The 15,871-nt window shown below is 52.3% G+C and overlaps 1 protein-coding gene across 1 annotated transcript in view; it reads right to left on the minus strand.

Moving 5' to 3' along the window:
- The window catches only part of Hspa12b (heat shock protein family A (Hsp70) member 12B), a 19,859-nt gene extending 3,994 nt beyond the window's left edge, over positions 1–15,865 (minus strand). The window contains exons 1-9 of the mRNA XM_033761019.1: positions 15,795–15,865; positions 10,894–10,953; positions 9,438–9,535; positions 8,315–8,439; positions 4,565–4,772; positions 3,951–4,055; positions 3,131–3,247; positions 1,200–1,374; positions 325–411 (exon numbers count right to left, since the gene is read on the minus strand). Coding sequence (XP_033616910.1) covers positions 325–411; positions 1,200–1,374; positions 3,131–3,247; positions 3,951–4,055; positions 4,565–4,772; positions 8,315–8,439; positions 9,438–9,535; positions 10,894–10,936 — 958 coding nt within the window. The 5' untranslated portion in view covers positions 10,937–10,953; positions 15,795–15,865. The remainder of the gene's footprint in view (positions 1–324; positions 412–1,199; positions 1,375–3,130; positions 3,248–3,950; positions 4,056–4,564; positions 4,773–8,314; positions 8,440–9,437; positions 9,536–10,893; positions 10,954–15,794) is intronic.
- Between the last annotated feature and the right edge of the window lie 6 nt (positions 15,866–15,871).

Raw genomic sequence — 15,871 nt, forward strand, 5'->3', positions numbered from 1 at the left:
TGTTGTTTGTGTGTGTGTGTGTGTGTGTGTGTGTGTGTGTGTGTGTGTGTGTGAGTATTGTGCACCCTTGCGCTTGCTCCACAGGCCACCAAACAGAAGTGGCGTGTGGGAAGAGAAATGGCTCCAGAGGTTCTCAAGCCACCCCCCGTGTCCAGGGAATCCCTCAAAGGAGTGGGAGATAGGGGTGTGGGTGAGTGAGGTGGGGATGGGGGTGACAGGGAACTTCCAGGTTGGGTACTGTGATGGAAGGGGTGGGCTTAGGCAATGTGCCCCATCAGTATATGGTTCCCAGCAGGGTTGGAAAAACCACACCCCCTCTCCCACCTGCTTGCATCTCTGCCCACAGCTCTCCCACTCCCGACTCCACCAGGAACGTGCGGCTGTGGCGGGACCTTCGCAGTTGCTCACGGGCTGGAGTTGGGGGCAACAGGACAGTGAGGTCAGGAACTACCACATTCACATTCACCTGGAGCAGCCAGTGCCCCTGAAACGCCTATGCCAGTTAGGAAGGCAGTGATCACCCCAAAACCTGGGTATTGTATCTTAACAGTTGGGAGGAGATATTTCTGGACAAAGGAGCTTCACTTAACCCAGCAGAGATCAGGCCTCAGCAAAATCAACCTTAGGAGGGTTTGGATCAGCTGGGTGGGGTGGGGAAGCCCCAGGTATCCTAGGGGAGCTAGACTTTGGGGCTCCAGTCATGGGAAATAGCATTTGGGAAGATACTCAAGGTTGTTCACCGCTGTCTTTGCCCTCTATGCCTGGTCCTGGCAGCAAGAGTGTGGGGCTGGGGGAGACAGAGGGATAGGGCCTGTGGAGGACATCAGCTGATGCAGCCACTGTTTAAGGGCAGATGGGAGTACAGTCTGACTTCCTCCTTTGTCAGTGCCCAGCTCAGCACCTCACCCTAGGGTGACTGAGTCTTCCCTACCCTCAGGTGGGGCTACCCTAAGCAAGACGAAATCTCTGCCCTAAGATGGGGCATCTCAGGTCAAGACTGTGTTTTGCTCCTCCATCCCAAGGTCCCCTGAGCAGGGGTATGCCTCCTTACACCAGGGATGTTGCTGGCCTCAGATGGGGCTCTCTCCCCTACGACCTGGACTTGGCTGAGCCTCTAGCCCCTGCAAGGCCAATTGCCTCTAGGCTCCCCTCTGGGCGGTGTCCCTGGGGCCCTGGGCAGTATTCCTGGGGCAGCTCACCCTGCCGGAAGCTGGAGTCGATGGAGCGGCGCTCGCCCAGTCGCCCACCACTTGGGGCTCTGCTACTCAGGTCCATGAGTTGGTGCAGCCGCAGCTTCCGGCAGTAGACAGAGGCGGCTTCAGGCTCCAACGCTATGAGTAGCTGTTCTGCATTCATTCGAGACACCAGGCCGGCCTGGGGGTAGGTAGTGGGCAGCACCAGAGGCTCTCAGATCTAAGATGGCATCCCAGGGCCTGGGGGCTCCCAACTCCTCCCCGTCACTTGTCACACCCCACCCATGCTAGGTCCCTCAGGCCCCTTCATGCTGTGCAAATTTGGAGCAGCCTCACAGCCGCCCTGTGACCAGGCAGGGGAGGGCCATGGCATGGCTGAAGGGGCCAAAGGGTCAACAGCAGGAAAAGACGATGGGGCTGCAGCAAGGTCCCCTCACAGGAGCAGGGCTGGCCAGCTATGCACTGACTGCTGTGTTAGCAGAGATTCGAGCACAGTGTAGGGTGTGGCCAATCAGAGGAGATGGCAGGGGCTCCACTGGGCTCACCAGGTTGGTGTCAGACACTGGCCACAGGCCGCCCCACTCCCAGGAGAACTTTGTTCCTGAGAATCTGCTATAGCAGGAAGGAAACAGTGAAATTCCAGGCACCAAGACAGGCCCATTGCAGGGTGGGGTTGCAGGAGGGATTCTTGGGAGCTGGTATTTCCTGAACAGAGGCAGGGAATCCCTTTTGAAGTATTTCAGTGTTTGCAGGGTTTCCTAGAGTCAGACCAGGTACAGCAGAGGCAGATGGGTGGTGATGGGGATTTCCTGCCCAGAGCCAGCCCTTCTGGAGCTGAGAGCAGAGAATAGTGTGGGAAGAAGCAGGGCAGGTAAACAGGCTAGGGGACACTAGGTGGGTCACATATATTCCACCTGGGACAGCTCTGCTTTTACCCTGGGCTCTGCAGGGGAATGCCACTCTACATAGGGCCAGCTCCTTCCATGAACAAGCAATATACTGTACAGACCTGGCCCTGGGTCATGCCTGGACCATAAGTATGTAAGTGTTGGGGGCCCTGGAATCCCCCTGGGGGGCACAGATGGGCTGGAGATGTCCTAGGACAATGATAGCAAACCTTTTAAAGTTTCTAACGATACAAACAACCCGCTGCAACATGCATGCCATAGGTCCACTACTGTCCCCAAAGGCCCCAGGGGCAGAGCCAATGAATCTCTCTGAGGCTATGCCTTCTTTCTAGCTCCAATGGAATGGGTAGTGATTGAGCCCCAGCCCTCTTCCTACAGACTTCCATGAATCTTGAGTAGGAAGATGCCATATACTGGCCAGAATCCTTTCCCTTTGTTCAGGAACCCACAGTGGTGGGGGACGAGGTGGGGGTGTCCTTAAAGCATGGATACTAGTCAAAATGGGTATCCTCAGTACCTGGCCTGCTGCGATATCAGCTGCTGTTACTTACAGCTGCCCTCAGCTGAAGGGGACCCACCTCACTTGGACAGGTGTCCCTCCCACTTCCCCTAAAACCAGTGGCAGACTGAGATGGACCCTTGCCTTACTGTGGCCAACTCAGTGCTTCTCGGTTCTCCCTCAGGAGCTCCCCAAAGGACCAGGATGATGCTACACTCTAAGGGGACCACACCTTGCTCAGCTCTCTCTCCTTTCTTGCTTCCTCCTTGCCTCTTCATCTGAGAGCCTGTCTTCAATAGACAATGCTCATACAACTACATGTTGGGCTGTGCTTCTAGGAAACCCCACCTAAGATGATGTCTCACTGGTCTGGACTGTGCCTCTTGTCCATCTGACAAGACCCACTTCCTCTCTTGGTGGCAACAATCCTCCAAAATTCCAGTGGGAGAAGGCTAGAGGTCTTTATGGTCCCTGACTGGTAGGAGATGAGGGTATGGCCACCCCCAGGGCCCTCACCCGAGTATGCTCACCAGGTAGGCGGCCTCCCGCATAAACTGCTTGGCTGGCTGTTTCCAAATGGCAGGCACTGTCAACACCCAGCGCACAGTGTCCTTCTCTGGCAGTGATGGGCACTGCTCCCTCAGCTCCTGCAGCAGGAGAGGGCAGGGAGGTGTTATGGCTTGAGTCCAGATGTTCCTCCAAAGCCTCATGCAGTCGTAGGTGGGGCTTTTTCTGAGTTGACTGGATCTAGAGTGTGTGATGCTAGGATTGATTTGAGCTTCAATGGTAGGATCAAGGGCACTAGCATTAAGGGTATGAGTACTATCTGCTATAAGTAGCCTGGAAAAGATAAGGGGTAGGAAGAGCTGTGATCGCCCCTTGCTTGCCTGCATTGCTACCTACTGCCTGCCATGAACTGTTTCCCTTCTGTGATCCCTGTCTACCACGCCACCCTACCTTGGAGCCAGCTGATTATGGACCGAAACCTCTGCAAACTGTGAGCTAAATAAATCTTTCTTCCCTTAACTTGTGGGTGTTGAGTATTTTGTCTTAGTAATGACAGAAGTAACTAAAATGGAGGGAGCAGATGGGTTGGGGCATCTTCAGCCCTGAGGGGAGCTGGAGGAACTGATCGACCTCAGGGAGGGCTTTCCAGCTGAGTTGAAAGAACTTCTTTCCTCCCCCTGTATGGCCTCGGGGAGGTTCCACCAGGGGTGTGTGGGGGTGGCCGTGATGACTTCTGGCAGTGACTACCCATCTCATGGACAGGGAGTGGGGTGAGGGAGAGGAAAGGAGTAAGGAGGGCCTACGAGTCGCTGGCCCAGTAGGCAGGGGCAGGCAGCGGCACACCTGCAGGGCATGCTCCTTGAAGAAACGTAGGGCATGCGCGAACACCTCCAGAGCTGGCATCTTCTTTCCATTTACCGCCTCTAGCTGGGTCTTCAAGGTGAGATCCTGGCAGGGACACGGGGTGTCTCTGGAAAAGGTCATATCTCTGCCCCCATTCCCCAATGATCTCCTTAAAAATCACTCCATCTCCTGGAGCTTCTCCTCTTTTGCCCCAATTTTCAGTCTCCCAGCCCTAGTGCCTTTCCTCACTCTGGGTCCTGCCCATTTGAGCTACACCCTCGCTACTTTTGGGGTTTTGTTGTTGTTGTTGTTATTGTTTGTGACAGGGTCTCACTATGTAGTTGAGACTGACCTGGAACTATGTAGCCCAGTCTGGTCTCGAACTCACAGTGATCCTCCTGCATCAGCCTCCCTATAGTGCTGGGATTACAGGTGTGTGCCACCACGCCCGGCACCACCCTCGCAGCTTTTGAGCTTCCATCAGTCTCCGGGTTCTTGGCCTGTAGCCACGCCTCTTAACCCCGCCTCCACTGGGCTCTTCTAACTCTTGGCTGTGCCCCGCCCCCCCATGAATGCCGGTCCTGCCTATCTCGACCCCGCCTCCCCGGACGGACCTCTGCCAGAACATTGCTCACAGTGGCACTGTGGATCTTCATCTTGAACTTCTCGAAGTAGAGCCAGTCTCGGGCCTCCTCCGGGTCCAGGTCGTGGTAGTAATCACGAGCGGTGTAGCCAAAACTGTGAAAGGTACCCTCCGGGGTGAGCAGCAGGCAGGTAGGGGTCTTCTGGTGGGCCACGCCAGGGTCCCCACCCTCCCATTTCCTGCAGAGACACAGGGAAATGGGGTCAGCAACAGCCATCCCTTCATGAAGCTGAATGCTGACTCTGGGGCCAGCTGTGTGACCCTGGGCAAGACACAACCTCCCCCAGCCTCAGTCTTTTCATCTATACAGTGGGAACAATAGTAGTACCTACCTTTTAGGGTTCTCCTGACAAGCAAATGGTATCCAGCTGAATTTTCACAAATGCTAGTCTTTCTGGCCGTGGGCCCACTGGTTCTGTCTGAGCCCTGTTCCTTCCGTACAGGGGCACCATCTGACCCCTCCTTAAAGCAGCAAGCCATCATCCACTGGCATGGTCCATGGCCTCCTGATGTGTCTCTCCAGGACCTTAGCGGAAGCCCTCCCCACTTTACCCTCCTTGAAGCTGTTCCCTAAGGCCAAGCTCCTTCAGTGTCTTTCATGACCATCTCTGTCTGATCCACCTCAGCAGCTACACCCAAGAAGACTGCACCTAAATGAGATCTGGAACCTTCTTGTCTGCAGGGCCATCTCGAAGTCCACCCAGAACTCACGACTACTTCATAGCCTGGCAAATCCTTCCCTCCTTCCTTTGCCTCCTCAGATGCCTGGTCCTCTTCAGACTAGGTTCACCACTGCAGCCCTTTGGGAGAAGGAACTGGGAATTCAGGCAGAAGAACAGCAAGTGCAAAGGGTCAGAAGCGTGAAAGAACAGGGGAAGCCAGCTCTGGATTGGTTCAATACACAGCGGGAGAAAATACTGGAATGCCAAGGTCAGAGAATGAAAGATATCAAACGCTACAACAGAATTCTATTTTGGTAGATTTTATTTTATTTATTTTTTCTGGTACTGGGGATCAAACTCAGGACCTTGCACTTTTGAGGCAGGTGCAGCACCACTGAGCTAAATCCCTGGCCCTTTTTGGTGGATTCTAAGTAGAGGAGTGAAGACGCAGGACCACATTTGCCTTTGGAAAGAAAGGCTGCTTGGTCCTCATATGGAATAGACCAGAGGAAAGAGATGACAGAGAAGGTAAACTAGGAAGGGAGCTACTTCCAGTGAGAGGGAAAGGCTGAACCAAGGCAAGGTGGTGGCCTTGGAGAGAAGAGGAAGGGTATTCGAGGGGTTTTAAGGAGACACTGAAATAACAGGGCTTGACGGCTGGTGGAAGGGCAGGATTGGGAGGAGGCCAAGATGTTCTCCACTTATTTTCTCTGAGTGTCACTTCCACAGGACAGGAAATGGGTTCCTTCATATGTCCCTGGTCCCACCATGGGGCTGGCACAGGCTCAGCTGTGCATGCTGAGGATCGTGCCATTTGGAAGTCCCTGCAGTTCCGAGAGGGCTGAGTATCCACAAGCTTTGTGACTTCTTGTTACGTGCAGGTTGCAACAAAAGGAAAAATCAAGCTAAGCTCCTGAAGTTCGAGTGCCATGTATCTCTGGGACAGTGACCTGTCTCTGTCTATTCCTCTTCCATCAGCCTCCCAGCCCCTTGTAAGGCCTCCTGTATCTCCTATCCTGGTCTGGGCTGAGAGTGTGGTAGCTTCACCTCCTGGCTGCAACCACAGTAAGACACATTCAAAGAATCAGGGTCTTGAAATCCAGAGGGGAGTTATTACAGTTTGGATATACATGGTTTGGGTCCCCCCAAGTCTTCATGTGTGGAAATTAATCCCCAATTGCACAGTATTAAAAAGGTAGAAACAATCCATTTATAGTGTTTAGAGGCAAGGTGTTTGGAAAGTGAATAGGACTAAAGTAAGGTCATTAAGGTGAAGCCTCTATTACTGAATCCTGGTAGCTTTGTAAGAAGAGGGAGGTCCCAAATTACAGACATCAAATTATAGTCATCTGCGAATACCTATGTTTACAGCAGCATGACTCACACTAGCTGAAGCTTGGAAGTGGCCGATGTGTCCATAAACAGAAGAATGGTATTTAGACACAATGGAATGCTACTCAGCTATAAAGGATATATTTGAGTCATTTGTAGGAAAACAGATGCACCTTGAGACCACAATATTAAGTGAAATAAATCAGACACACAAGCGTAAATATCAAATGGCTTCCCTTATATGAGAAACCCAAAATATAAAGAGCAAGATAAAATATAGGTAATAGGAAACAGGGAGATAGATCTTTTACAAATGGAAAGGGAACCAAGAGATGGAGGAGGGAGGAGAGGAGAAGGGAAAATAATAAGAATTGAGACTTGTTATGTACATGTACTCCTCACAATGAATGTAATCACTATATACTACAAACATGTACTGATACTTTTTTACCCCCCTGGTATTGGGATTGAACTCAGGACCTTGTGCTTGACAAGCAGGCATGGAACCACTGAGCTACATCCCTGGCAAACATGTACTGATAAAAATTAAAATTTTAGAAGAATTTTTTTAAAAAAGAGTGAGAGACTGGGCAGATGCACACACACACACACACACACACACACACACACACACACAGAGAGTCCTGTCTCTTGTCATGTGATGTCCTGCGTCACCCTGGGATTCTACCTACAAGAAAGTTATCACCAGATGTAGCCCCTTGACCTGCAGAACTCTGAGTCAGAGTAAACCTCTTGTCTTTACAAAGTAGCCTGCATCCAGTGTTTCATTATAGTAACAAAAACTGGACTAAAACAGGAGAGTTCAAGCAAAACCCAACTTCAGGTTGAAAGTTTTCAAACATCTCTTCATATCAATTCTGTGATGTGTCAGTCTTTAGACCTTTATTTCCTTGTTCTTAGTTTGACATGTCACAACTACAAATCTGCCTCTAGAAATCTATCCTACAGAGATCCCAGCAGAAATTTTCAGAGGACGTTAACTGTAGCACTTTTTGTGAAAAATTAGAGGAAAACAAACCCAAAATACTACCAAGAGGGGAAGGGCTACAGTATGACACATCTGTACTTAGGAATGAATATGAGGCATCTGTCCAAAGAAAGTGGGAGCTGTGTATGTCTGGACACAAAACATCTACCAAACAGCATTGCAAGTCTGAAATAAGTTATATGCTCCCTTTGGCAGTATATGTACTAAAATTGGAACAATACAGAGATTAGCAAGGCTCCCGTGCTTTGGCTGAGGCCCTTATGAAGCATTCCATACGAAAAAAATAAAAAAGCAAGTTATATGATAGCCCATTTTTATTTTTAAAGCACACATATGCACACATGTTTGTGTGTAACCCCCCAAAAGATCTGTGTATTTTATTGCATGTTTGTTATTCTGACAAATATTTAAAATAAATAAAACCATGGGGTGGGGGTACAGCTCAGTAGTAGAGCACTTGCCCAGCATGCTTTAGGCCCTGGATTCCAGCCACAGCATCACAAACAAATAAAAGTAAAGCCTGACCTGGTCTGCAGGGGGAGAGAGCACTCCAAATGAGGCTGGGGGCCCAGACCTAGGGCCCATCCTCCAACGTTTTGTCCTAGTGGGGAGTCCCAGACTGGGGATGGAAGGGGCTCTAAGGAGACCCCATGCCTCTGTGACTATTTCCAGTAGCAGGCCTGTCCCACCCCAAGTCTTCCAGCCCAGCCACCGTCACCTCATCATGTGGATGGACTCCGGGTCACTGGCAAAGCTGAAGGCATAGCCGCTGGACGTGGTGCCGAAGTCAATGGCGACCACCACAGAGAAGGAGGCCTGCTGGGGAACTCGGGCCTCTGGCTTCTGCAAATTCAAGACCTGGAGTCAGCGAGCAGCCAGCAGGAAGTGGCCAATCTCCAGCGGGGAACTGTTCCCCTCCCCTCCCAGGCTCCAGCCTGGGCCCAGGAGAGGCCAACTGTTCAGAAAGCCCCAGCCCTCCAGGTACCCCAGCAGTTTCGGGCTCTAACAGTTGCTTTCCTACTTCTAGTTCTCTGCCCACCTTCTGCCTGGACTGCCTCGTCTTCCCCTCCCACCCCCAACTTCAAGGTGTCCTCCAGCCTGGGCCCAGCTGGGAACAATTGTGCTCCTCTGGGCAGCTTTATAGTACATGGACCTGTGTGTATTTTACCTCCTGCTCTTTGTGGCCACAGTGACACAAACCAGACTGTCCTGTCGTGGCAGAGAGGTGAGATCCGTCCTCCCCTCGCCCAGGCCGTGGTCTCTGCCTTCTACCAGGCTAGGCCCAGGCTTCCTAAGAACAACAATGTCCAGGCTGGATCACCAGGGCATGACCATCCCAGCGGGGTGGCCCAGGGAGCGTGTGTGTGCATGTGTGTGTGAGGCTGTCCTGGAAACATCAAGCCAGTCGTTTCCGAAGTACTTTTTACAGCACACCTCCCTTCCCCCAAATATGGCTTGAATTAAAATAGGCTGTCATAGGCAGAAGGGGAAGCAACTCTGGGAGGCCCCAGCACTCTATGGACCTAGAAAAACCACGTGCTTACCCTACCACCTGCCCCAGCCAGGCCAGTCACCATGGCCCCAGGATGTCATTCTGCAGCGGGAGGGTAGGGAGTTAGTTACATGGGGCTTATCTTCTTAGTAGAATTGTCACCTTACTGTCAAAGCCACCTAAGACTAATCCTTCAGGTGAGTGTGGGACTTGAGTGTGCAAGGGCAAGAAGCCTGCCGGCCCCTACTCCTGCCTTTTTCTCCTTCCCAGCCCAGGCCCAGCCACCCTCGGCCAGGCACAGCCCTCCTCACCCAGGTCATCCCTACCCCAATCCCTCCTCTAGGCTTACTGGTGACTGTGAGGGTGTGAGGGGGGCAATGCTACAGCTTTCCTGGGTCGTTGGGGAGCCAGGCGGGCTGGGCACCGGGGAGCGCTCTGGGCTGGAGCCTGTGGAGAAGAGAGGGCAAGTCATCGTGGCACCATCAGGGCAGCGGGACTCCAGGCCTGGTGCCAGGACGGTCCCCATCAGTCCTGCTCGAGCAGGGGAACTGGCAGGGGGAGAAAGACATGCTGAGGCAGGGGCAGTGCAGGGACTGAGGACCTGTTATCAGTTTGAGGCAACCCTGCCCCGGCTCACTGCCCCCCAGCACCCCTCAGACATACAGTGGGGGAGGGGAGGAGACAGAGAAGCATTGTGTGCTGGGGAGACTGAGTCCAGGGACAAAAGGGCAGGACAGACGGGACAGGTAAGCTCCTGGGGTGGGAATGGAGAGTGGAGAAGACATAGGAGAGTAAGCTACAGACGCAAGTGGCTGGGAGGTGGGACAGCCAGCTCAGGAGTGGGGCTGCTTCCCCTCTACCCTAAAGACGAGGCACATGGTTCTAATCAGGCCTTGATGGAGTCTCCCCTCCCCACCCCCACAAGGGCCATCGACAGGCCCAGCTGGCTGCCTGGGCAGTGCCTCCCTCAGCCCAGCTCTGAGTCTAGGATGTGCAAGCATTAGGAAGTCTGCTTGCTTGCACCCCAATTCACACACACCTCAGCTAGCATGTGACCCTCGGCAGGGCCCCAGCCCTTGCTGGCCTTGGGGTAGCCCAGGAACATGTTCAAGGGACTGGGAATAAAGGGGGTTCTGGGAAGCACTCGGACAGTGCCATAGTCTGTCTGAGTGAGAGCAGGGGAGGCACACTTGTCACATTTTGGGGGCTACCCCTCACCACGCAGCTAGAACAAGTTCAGCCCTGCCGCCAGCTGCAGCTTGAGCGGCTGTGTTGCTGTGGCTTGAGCCTGGGAAGGAAGGCAGGAAGGAAGGGCCAGCCCACCAGGTCTTTGTGAATGAACTTCCTGAGGAGTGTCCCTCCAGCCTGGTGGCCTCCCAGGCCTGCCAGGTTCATAGCTGCTCCCAGGCCAGGCCAGACACGCATGTGCACAGAGGTTGTACACACATGGCCTACCTATACACCATACCCCTTACAGGTCCTGTGCACACACCCCTGCACAAAACGCATATGCTTACAGTCCTGTGCACATGGACCTTTCCTAAATACGTGCATGTACACACAGGGATCCTGCAAACAGACCTACTCTGTGCATGCAGACCCTGTACACACACTTAATACACAGATTTGTGCACAACACCCTCCCTGCAAGTGTGCACACACCCACATTCACGATCCTGAGCACACAGACCACACTGAACATGCAAGCATGCTTTTCCAGAACGGCTCTCAGGAGCCACAGCCTGCTGGTGGGCCCTGGTGCAGGAGAGCAGGGTGGTGATCAGGGCAGAGTGGCAGGGTCTTACCGATGTACAGCCCCTGAAGGCCCATCTCTGGGACAGCCAGCATCCTCGCAGGCCCTGTAGCTGTCAACAGGAACAGACAAGCAGAATAGTGTTTACTTATTTCTTTGTTCCTTCTCCAAATGCTATTTAGTTTATTTATTTACCTTTGGCTGGAGTCCTTTGAAGCAAATTCCAGACATCATATTGTTTCACATATAAACTCTTCAATATGTCCCTCCAGCAGATTTTCAAAGATACCATTACAACCCCATTATCATGTCTAACTAAATGTACAGCAATTCCTTAGTCTCCTCTAAAGCTCAGCCCCACAAACCCAGCTTATACAAAAAATAACTTTGCTTTGTAGAAATCAGTAGGCTCTTCAATGCCCTCTGAGGCCAGGTGCTGGCCAGGCGCTAGGTGAGGAACATCAGTAATTAGAGACATCGTCCCTGACCTGGGGACCCACTGACAGGTGGATGAGCTAATCATCATCATCAGATAGTCATGGAAGTGACTTCTGGGTTACAAACAATACTGAGGGCTGAGAATGGGACAGATGGAAACAGCTGCCCCCCCCATTAGACTTGATTTTGTATGAAGGGCAATAGCAAATCTTGAGTGGTTTGAAGTGACAGGTTACTCAGTGATTCCACCATCTGCCTCGTAAGTGCAAGGACCCGAGTTGGATCCCGGTACCAAAAAAATAGTGGCAGGTTAGGGGTAGAGCATGTCTCGATTTGCTTTTGGGGTGGGTGGTCCTGGAAATTGAACCCAGGGTCTCAGACATGCTAAGCAAATGTTCCACCACTGAGCTACAATCCTAGCCCTTAAAAATAAAAAATAAAAAAAAAACACATTTTAAAAAAAAATTGATCTAAGTGCTTGCTAAATTGCTAGGCTCCCCAGGCTGGGCTTGAGCTTGCAACCCTCCTCCCTCAGCTTCCCAGGACACTAGGATTATAGGTGTGTGCCACCACACTCAGCTTTGACCTACATTTTGAGATGCCCCTCTGGCTACCTGGGAAGAATGGATTACAAGAAGCCCAATCGGTGATACGGGTGGCTGTGGGGCTAGAGACAAAAGTAGAGACATATGAGGCTCAGCAGTTAAAATCAGCAGAGCTGATTAGATTAGCTCTATGGGGGCTTACAGAGAAGATGTCAAGGTGCTGTTCTTTGGTTCAAAGGAGGACATGGATGGTGAGATGAAAAATACTGGAGAAGGGACAGGCTGGCAGGGGCACAGTGTACAGTTTGGAGTTGGAACTAAGAGAATATTCCAAGCAGCCAGATGATAGGTGATCTGGAGTTTAGGGAGAGATCTGAGCTGGAGAGGTGCATTTGGGAGTCATTGTCATGCGGGGCTAGAAAAGAACAAAAAGGGGAAAGGAAGGGAAGAGAAGCAACAGTTAAGGCAAATAGGGGAAGGTTTCCTGAAGACCTTGATAAGAGTATTGAGTGAACCTGGATGAGGTGGGCATGGTGGCTCAATCCTGTAATCCCAGCTACTCATGTGCTGAGGCAGGAGGATCACAAGTCTGAAGTCACCTTGGGCAATTAGCAAGACCCTATGTCAAAATAAAACTTTAAATAAGCACTGGGGATATATCTCAGTGGTAGAGCACTTGCCTAGCACACATGAGGCCCTGGGTTCAATTCCCAGTACCATCAAGGTGTGTGTGTGTGTGTGTGGAGCGATTAGATGAGACTGAAAACAACTGTCTTAAAAGCCCAAGGCAGATAAGCCCAGGTGAGATGTGAGCAGGGAGTGAGAGAACAGTGCTAGACTTCTGGAGAAACTTGGTGGGATAAGGAACAGATCTGAGAACAGTGGCTGGAGGGAGTGCTTGTCCCTCTGAAGCTCTGGGGCCCAGGGTATAGGCAGGATCTTGCAAACCCTGACAGCTTTGTTACTTGACTCGAATCACGGTCTCAGGGCATAGCACTGGCACCCCCAGGAGCGTGTCAGGAATGCAAAACCTCAGCTCCCTGACCCCTCTGAATCAGAACTTGTAAGTGAAGCAGGTCCCTGGGTTCAACAGTCTGCATAGCATGGATGTCATTGTCCTTATCTATGGGCCTGGTCACTTCCCTAAACAAAGGCAGGACCTACTCCCTCTCTGTAACAGGTAGCCCAATCAGGAAACTCTGCTAACAACACAGACAGACACAGAGCAGGGCACTGGCATGCGCATACACACATACATGCCTTTGTTCCTGCATGGTTCACACAAACCCAACCCTGTCACAGTCAGACACCCAGACTCCCACATGCTCTTGTAGGCTTAGGGCACTCCTGCATGGCCAGCACCATGGGAATTTCCAGATGCATGCAGTCTTGTTGTCCCCCATTTCACTGGAGGCACACAACTGGATGCCAGGAATCAAATCACGAGAAGGGCACAGGCTGGCTGTGGGTACTTGCATAGCAGCCAAAAGATGCTGAGAAAAAGGGAAATCAAATAGAGGGAGTCAGCAGGGCTCTTGGGAGTCAGGGACAGAATCTCAGCTCAGGACAGAGTGGTGTGCTGCAGCTGGGTCCCTGCAGCACTCCAGAGCTAATACTGTCTCTTCCTAATTCTGCATTCACCGATATCACTGTTGGTAGCTTGAAACCAGCCACAATGGGAATATTTACACCATGAAAGTTGACAAGACTACAATCCATGTTTTTTTCCCCTCTCAACCAGTTGCTTATAAAACTTTCACCAGCGTACCACTGGATCCAGGTCACGAAGGAGGGGCTGGCAGCCCTATTTGTATGTCTTAATTCCTTACCACACATGGACTAGGCTAGCCTAGTCTTTTATGCTAGCCTCTGTGATAAGCGCAGGAACCAGCTCATTGAGTGAATGAATGAATAGATCTTTACGGACCAAGGCTACTAGATCTGCAAGAGAAACAACCTAGCATTGCCAAGAAAAGAAGGCTGAGCCGGCACTGGATTCCAGTTCCAGCTATGTGCCTATAATCTCCCCAGCTCTCCACAGCTTGTCACCTTATCTCCTGAGTGTGTAAGCCAAGGAGGGCTCCTGCAGAGGGTCTTTGGGATGTCAAGGGCTTATTTATGGCATCCAGTGTGAGTGCATCATGTCACCTCTCCACACCTCAGTGCCTTTTCCTATAAAATGGGTGACCCAGGGGACAAGAGGACCAAATCCAGATATGGAAGGTGCTGATAAAGCCAAGGTGAACATTATTCTTTCTTTCATGATATAGATTCCGTGCTTTTGCCTGTTAGAAGTTTTCAGTCTTACTGAGGACTTTATTCTACATATCTTGAGTTTTTTCAGAAGGAAGAATCAATTTGTGTTATAAGAAAGAATTTCTCACTAATTTCGGGAGAGGTGAAGGTAGAAGGGGGTGACAGTCAAGGAAGCATGCACACACACCCGTGGGGCCCTGCTCACCTCAGCAAGCACCTGCACTCAAAAAAGCTGACGAAGAGTGCTGCCCATGGGGCTCAGGACTACCTCACTCCCAAAATTAGGTCTGGGCAGTGTCCAGAGCTGGAAATGGGGAAAGTGGGCACGTCCCTAGAGGTCCACTAGTTTTAGGCTGCTGATGTCTACGGGTTTGAAAGTAATTGGGTGGGACAGTTTGATTTACATGGAAAGTAACTCCATTTCCTGACTGCAAGCGCTTGCCAGAGGCTGGCTCCATCCTGACCTCCTACTCACAGACAGACCTTTAACCCCATCCATGGACTGACCCCTACCCCCTGGCTTCATATTGACAGTTAATCTTCAGATTCCCCTGACCCCTGGCCTTGACTTCAGGCACTGGGGACCAGGAAAAGGTGTGGCCAAGTAGGCCACGCACAATCACAGATTTCCCAGTGAGCTCCCCAGGCTCACAATGCCCTAGGACTTTTTGCCTGACAGAATTCTCTGAGGAGCTCTCTTGGGGTGGGGTGTCGAGGCTGGGCACTACTGGCTCTGCAGATGTGTAGTGTTGCTGGATTTCAAGGCTTCACCCGATCCCAGTGAGGACAAAGGGCCCACCTGGATCCTTTTAGTTCCCCTGCCTCTCTGGTCCACCACCGCCTGTCAGTACCCTGCCAGTCCTCTAAGGGAGCAGGACCATCAGCCGACAAGTACGGCCACAAACATTTCTTCTCAGCCACAGATTGGGCCAACAACCAGGGCCCAAGGGCCAGATCAGAAATGGCACCAAAGGGCTGCCCCACCCTGCACAGAGGAGACCAGTGGGTGATTGTGGAATGAGGAGGCTGTCCCTCCTGTGCTAGGGCAGGGATGACAGAAAAGGCTGCCCGTGGTCCCTCCCTGTCCTCAACTCTGCTTTCCATACATCCTGCCCCACGCCCTCGGGTCTTCACCACCAGCAGTCAGTTCACAAACAACCTGTGTCAGGCAGGGTGATGAAGTACTTCCACCTCTGGAACAGACCTCCTCGACCTCCCTCACCGACCCCGGCTCTTGGGCCATCTGCTGTCCCTGGATGCTGGGTCAGCGTGCTCTGCCTCCCTTTCACCTCTCCCCACTCAGGCTTGCTCCCTGTGGGAGCCCAGACTCCACCCAACATGGGCCCCCAAGCTGGCCTCATGGACAGAAACCTGGGTCCAGGGCACCCTGGCCACTCTCCGCCTTCCGGGACCACAGATCTGGAACCTCAGGGCCACTTTCCAACATTCAACCCCTGCATTCAACCCGCCTCCACCTCAGGCCTAGGCACCGGGTCCGCACAGCAGGCTCTCCAAGGGCGGCGGGGCCCAACCCACACTGCTCTCCCGAGCTCCGCGCAGTGCCTGTGGGGTCCCAAAGCCCGGGTAGGAGCCCCAGTGCTGCCGCAGCTACCTTCCCGCTGCAAATCCGCTAGAGAGAGGGGTCTGCAGATCTGGGGGTCTCGGCCGACAGACGGTATGGCCCACCTTGGCGCCTCTCACCTCGAGAGCTCACCTCCGCCTTCAGACAGCTCGAACTGGTCCCGCCGCCTGGATCCCAGCCCGAAGCCCGCAGCCCTGGTCCTCGACGTG

Source organism: Fukomys damarensis, unplaced genomic scaffold, assembly GCF_012274545.1.
Source record: "Fukomys damarensis isolate Sample0158 unplaced genomic scaffold, DMR_v1.0_HiC HiC_scaffold_7, whole genome shotgun sequence".
NCBI classification, from domain to species: domain Eukaryota; kingdom Metazoa; phylum Chordata; class Mammalia; order Rodentia; family Bathyergidae; genus Fukomys; species Fukomys damarensis.